This window comes from Tinamus guttatus, unplaced genomic scaffold (assembly GCF_059628265.1).
Source record: "Tinamus guttatus ecotype Peru unplaced genomic scaffold, ASM5962826v1 Tinamus_guttatus_pri_ptg000027l, whole genome shotgun sequence".
Taxonomy (NCBI): Eukaryota; Metazoa; Chordata; class Aves; order Tinamiformes; family Tinamidae; genus Tinamus; species Tinamus guttatus.
In genome coordinates, this window is record NW_028288561.1 from 6,569,995 (window position 1) to 6,575,820 (window position 5,826).

General features: G+C 49.1%; 1 protein-coding gene across 1 annotated transcript; it reads right to left on the reverse strand.

Moving 5' to 3' along the window:
• Positions 1 to 1,819: 1,819 nt before the first annotated feature.
• BHLHE23 (basic helix-loop-helix family member e23) lies at positions 1,820 to 2,986 on the reverse strand. The gene has a single exon (XM_010212835.2). It carries the CDS (start codon positions 2,981 to 2,983, stop codon positions 2,309 to 2,311), a length of 675 nt encoding a protein of 224 aa, XP_010211137.2. The 5' UTR covers positions 2,984 to 2,986; the 3' UTR covers positions 1,820 to 2,308.
• Positions 2,987 to 5,826: the final 2,840 nt, after the last annotated feature.

The window sequence follows — 5,826 nt, forward strand, 5'->3', positions numbered from 1 at the left end:
TGTAAGACTACCAAGATTTTTCCAGATTCTGACATTTCAGGGGAATCACTTTTTTGCTCAATTATTTTAAAAAGAAGCAATTAATAAAATTGTTATTAATACAAGTCTTTGACAAAAATAAAATCCATACATAATATTAAACAAGTAATATATTTTCTAGCTGTTTCAAGTCTCAATGAAAACTAAACACTTAAACTATTCTCCAACTGCTTGATTTACAGTTATTTTAACCAGAATTAAATATTTATCTTAAAATTAGGATTCCGTGCTAAACTGACACTGTTTTCAAAATAGTTTGAGGCAACAACTCAGTCTGCAGAATTTTAAGTGACTTTTGCTGATTTGCAGTTTCCAGTCATTTTTGTTTTAGTAGAGGATTTGATTGGCTTTAGCTTCATCAGATGCCTTGTAAGAATATTTTCAAGACTTTTTTTTTAAGGAAAGAGGTAAAACAGATAAGCTGGTCTGTAAAACTATTCTGTGAGAAAAAGACAAAATGAAGATATAAAAATGGAAATGAGCAGGAACCAGTTTTAAGCATACGTCTTTATGAATGAGGCTTAATCACACACTTCGTTTTCCAAACACAAAAAGTCTCTTGGAAATGTATTAATTAAAATTAAGTGCCACGGTCAAGCAGCTTTAGAGGGACGGCAGTCCTTTTCAAATTAGCATAACACTAGCGACAGCCATGGAAATTGGTTTAATAACCTTAAATAGTTACACCCCAACCCTAACGCAAATGGCCACGGACAGCTCCAGCCCCTGGGGCTGCGACTGTACCAGTTTACGTGGTTGTTCTGACATCGGGTGGGTACTCCGAGCTGCACACAAATCACTGAACGCACCTCAATTATGATTATATAATGATTAGTGAAGCATACAAGGCACCAAAGCATTAAACATAACAAAGCAGAAAACCCAAGCAAACCAAGACAACAACAAAACCTTAGCCGGTGTGGGACTCGCTCGGTAACTTGCAGCAATGCAGCCTGTTCTTGGCAAGAGACTGTTAGTTCAGAGATGATATCGAAGCAGCCCAAACCCCACACAAGTCTAGAGGCAAGTTGCAGATACAACAGAAAACCAAGCAAAAGGGAAAAGCAGCCTTTAAGTGATTTCCTTCCCTGCGTGTTTTAAATGGGTGCCCTTGGAGCTAAGCATAAGACAACCCCTAAAACACAGCTTCAGCTTTGAGGGCAAAGCCCCAAACACACCAGGCCAATCTCCACCTGCGTAACCAAACTCTGGGTTTAAGCAACATTATCTGTGTACTCAAAATCCACGAGACAGACTGAAGAAAAAGCCAAATCCTGCTGATAAAGAGTTAAATGTCCAGAGCTCTTTCATTTGCCTAACTTTACCATGCTAATCCTCTGCAAAGAGCTGCTGGGCTGTCTTCTCTTTTAGACCTCACTTCAGCAGGAGTTTTGCTTAGGCTGCCAACTGGATTAGAGACATGTAGGACAGAGAGATCGAGTATTCATATCTTTTATTTGTTATAAATACATATAAATATGTTAAGTGACCTTTTGTTTTATCATGAGAGATGACTTTGGAAAAAATCATCTGAAAACTCAACCAAGCCGAGAAACAGGCAAGAACGCAGGCAGCAGAATACAATCAAAGGCTTCTCTCAGTCCACGAGTGGGTTCTTACTTTGTTTTAAGAGAAAGAACAAGTAAATGCATCTTATTTTGAAGCACCTGCAGTTTTCTCAGTACCCCCCGCTCCTCCATCCCGTGAGCCGACCCACTGACATTTCCAGTTGGGATTTGCAGGTACAGGAAAATTCCCGCTGGCTGCACAGGAACCTCCTGCTCTGGATGTGCTCCTGAAACATTGCATAGCTCTGGGGATTTATTTTTTTCCCCTTTCTTTCTTTTTAAAATAAACATTTTTACCCAGGTGGATCATCCTAAAGAAATCTCTCTGAGGTTTCTTTTCCAGGTGCCTCTCTCTCTCCCTTCCTACAGTTCGGTTGCCAAACTGCGCGACAACTTGGTGTGCGACAGCTCGCGGTCCATTAACAGGCTGGGAAGGAAATAACTCTACAGAAAATTGCACGGAGGGGAGGGGGATAAATTAAACGCACTTAAAAGTGTTCGAAGTCAAATAAATATTTCCAAACAGAGGAGGAGAAGGGGAGAGGGGGATGGCTGGAAGTTTAAGCAAGTCAAGAAAGAAAACCCAGACTTAACTGACGGTAGGAAGCCGGGGCTGATGGCAGTGGGAAGAAAAGCGCGCAGAAAACAGACAGACAAATGGAGAAAAGAAAAATAGCCCCCGCAGGGGAAGTGGCCGGGAGTCAAGGCTTGTCGCTGCAGTGTTTGCAGAGCGCCGAGGCGGCTCCGGTGAAGGCAGTGCATTTCTCGGGGCAGGCGGGCACGGCGGAGCCGCCGAACGGGTACACGGCCGCCTGGGCGAAGGGGTTGAGCGTGGCGGGCAGCGGGGCGCTCAGCGCCTGGCCCTGGTTCAGGTAGGCCACGAGGCGCCGCATCTCCTCGAGGGCCTGCGCCTGCATGAGGATGTAGTTCTTGGCCAGGAGCAGCGTGGCGATTTTGGAGAGTTTCCGCACCGAGGGGCTGTGCGCGTAGGGGATGACGGAGCGCAGCCCGTCCAGGGCGTCGTTGAGGTCGTGCATCCGCCGCCGCTCCCGCGCGTTGATGCTGAGGCGCAGCGAGCGCTGCTCCTTGGCCTTCTTGCCCAGGCCGCCCGCCTTCAGCTTGCCCTCGCGCTCGGGCAAGCCCGGGCCGCCCTTCGCGGCGCCCTCGAAGGCGTCCTCGTCGTCGCCGCTCTGCTCGCCGCTGCTCTCCGCCGCCTTGCCCAGCGGTCCCACGGCGAAGTCGGCCCCGCCGCCCGCCGCGTAGCTCCCCCGCGGGCCCTCGCCGCCGCGCACCGCGCCGTAGGCGAAGGGCGACGGGCCGTAGCCCGGGGCCAGCGCCAGGTACGTCTCGCCGCCCAGCGACTTCAGCTCGGCCATGGCCGCGCCGGGGCCGCGGGGGATGAGGAGAGGGGTGCGCGCGTCCCGGCACGGAGGCGGCGGCCGCGCCGCGCTGCGCCCGGGCTCGGGGCGGGCTGTGCGGCCGCCGCGGCCCCGCCGCCCCTTATATCGCGCAGAGGCGCCCGCTGGGATTCGCCCGCCGCCCAATCAGCGCCGCGGCGCGAAGCCGCGGACGGCGGCGGCCGCCCAACGGTCGCTAACGGTCGCTAACGGTCGCCCAACGGTCGCTAACGGTCGCTAACGGCCGCCCCCCCGCCTCAGCTACGCGGCTCGGAGCTGCCCCAGCCTCCCCTCTGCTGCCCCCCGTGCTCCTCCGGCCACCCCGCACCTTCAGCAGCCTCTGACAGTTTGGGCAACATGTGACAATTCCCGTGAAATTCTCCAGGGATGACAGGAGACTCTGTCCCAGGAATCCCAGAGAAAAAAAAAGGCGCTGTAGGAAGCAGGAGCAGCACTCTCATGGTTTTTATTTGCAGGCTGGGCAGACAGCGGAGTCGAAACTCAGAACGCTGCAACTAAGATCAGCCCATGTAGCATGGCACCGAGGCAAGGACGTTCCCTCGGCCTCGGTAAAGTCGCAGCTGGAAGCTGGAAGGGGAGAGAAAGTGCCACGGCTTCCTAGTTTAGTATCTGGCTTCTGATAGATAAGGGCTGTTGAGATGTGAGAGCAGACTCAGCTCTTAGAAGGTGATACCTGGGCTGGAAGTCTCCCCTTCTAACAGGAAAAAAAGATTACTGAGCAAAATTAAGCACATTAAGCATTGATTAGGGATGCAAATATATTATGGAGAGCTTTCCAGTCTTATTCTCAAGGAAAACCACAGAAACGTGACTTGGGACAAGCAACCACTAACTCCTTCACGTTGCAAGGATAGGCAAAGTTGTGCAAGGTCTGTGGGTATGGCTTGCTGATCAAGTCATTTCGATTTAGGTAAGGATGACAGAGGAGGCACCTGATATGTAGAGAGATTTCCAAGGCAAAGGCCCCATCAATTTCTATTTCCTTCAAAGACTCACTTTGTTCCTTCATTCCACTTACTGGAAAAAGAAATTTGATCTTTGGTGACTCCATCCGATTCTGCAGGGACTCTTTGTCCTTCCTCTTTGTGGGTGTCAGTAAATGAGTGCTAAGCTTAGAAAGGAGACAAATCTCCTTTCCTTAACCATTTTGATAGCACAGTGGTCTGCAGACTATGAGAAATCATTGCTGTGAAGGTATCCTCAGAGAAATCTCCTGGAGAATCCCAAGCAGTGACTGCCGATTGTGAGAGCTGCATAGAGAAGGGCAACAAGGTGATCTGCACTGCAATCTGCTTTGAGATGCTAGAGAGGGCCTAATCTTTGCATTAGAATAGAGGGTCCAAGTGTCAGCTTTTGTTTTAGGAGTCTGAGACCGTTCTGTGGTCTGGAGTCTCACTATAAAGAGGAGGTTTCATGCAGATATGGTCCGTGCCTTCAAGAAAGGACAGGACACGCTGAGTGCGGTGAGGTGCAGATGCGAGCAGGTGGGTATTGCCTAGGGACATACACAGCCAGTTGATGCAGATGCACCTGGTAGGAAGTTTGCTGTAGTAAACAATAACTTGTCTGTTACGGTGACATGCGGCTTTCTCCAGAACATGGTTCTCTATAAGGAGCAGTTAGCTTGTCCTTTCCCCATCACCTCTCTTCATGCTGTGTGCTAACACGGGATGATGAGCTTGTCTCCCTTCCTCTTCCACACCAGGGCCGCGAGCGCTGAGATCCATGGTGACACATGGACACTCACGCCGAGTGACGGAGCTCCTGCCACCGCAGAGTGACGCTGCTCTGAACGTTTCAAGGGTTGTGTTCCTACAGCTCAGGTTAGTGGAGCAGATAAAACTGCTCTTGCCTCTCTTCTTTCACTGCGCTTCTCTGGCTTATTAGACCATGAAAACTGTTTACTGGTTTTATCCACTTGATTGTTTTACGGTTTTATGGTAGCTGGAGCACTTAGACTACTGATGGGGCAAATCATTGTATATATTCATGGTGGCTTTCAAACACAGGTGACCAGAGTGAGGCTTCTGCTTGCTTCTGGAGGCAGTCCCACATTGTAAGTGATAAAAGACAAATAGAGGGACACACTAGAGAACAATCACTGTCATAAATCTTTCTCATGGAAAATGATGAGCAGAGATTGGTAAAAGCAGGATTGACTCGTGCTAGAAATGGTTTTTCTTCTGTTTTACTTCTTCAAAACTTGTCATGAATATTTAATAGTTGACAGCAGACTATTATAGCTGCAGTTATACCTGGTATTATAGCTGTAAGTTCCTCAAGGCAGGACCTTCATTAAGACTGAAAGAGTTACAACCGTTTTGTAAAAAATAGGTAGTGCCAATGGTTTGATTATTGAATTCCCCATGTCTGCCTCCATAAATTAAAGGGAATTCTATCACCTTGACAAGGCCCCTCGCCTCTATGGAAGTCCCATGCTGACACCTAGCGACCACCTTCTTCAGAGCCTAGAAATCAGCTGGGCACCATCCTCCTCTCCCCAGAAGATCAAGGCAGAGGTAATGCAAAGTCATTAATGTTCAGAGAGTTAAAGAGCAAAGAAAGATCCATGGGTTTTTATGCGTCTTGGGTTCCAATCCTGCATCCTCGCTTTTGGACTCCTGCCCTATAAATATGACCCTGTTCCTGGTGGCAGCTGTCACTGCACCAGGCCTGACAAACTTTAGAGTTTTTCCTTTTGTTTGGACAAATCGATGGAGAACAGAAAGTGAAGTGGCATTCAAGCAGCATATGAATGGATCATTTCCTGGGGAGTCCAAATGGTGCTAGGACAAGAGGAG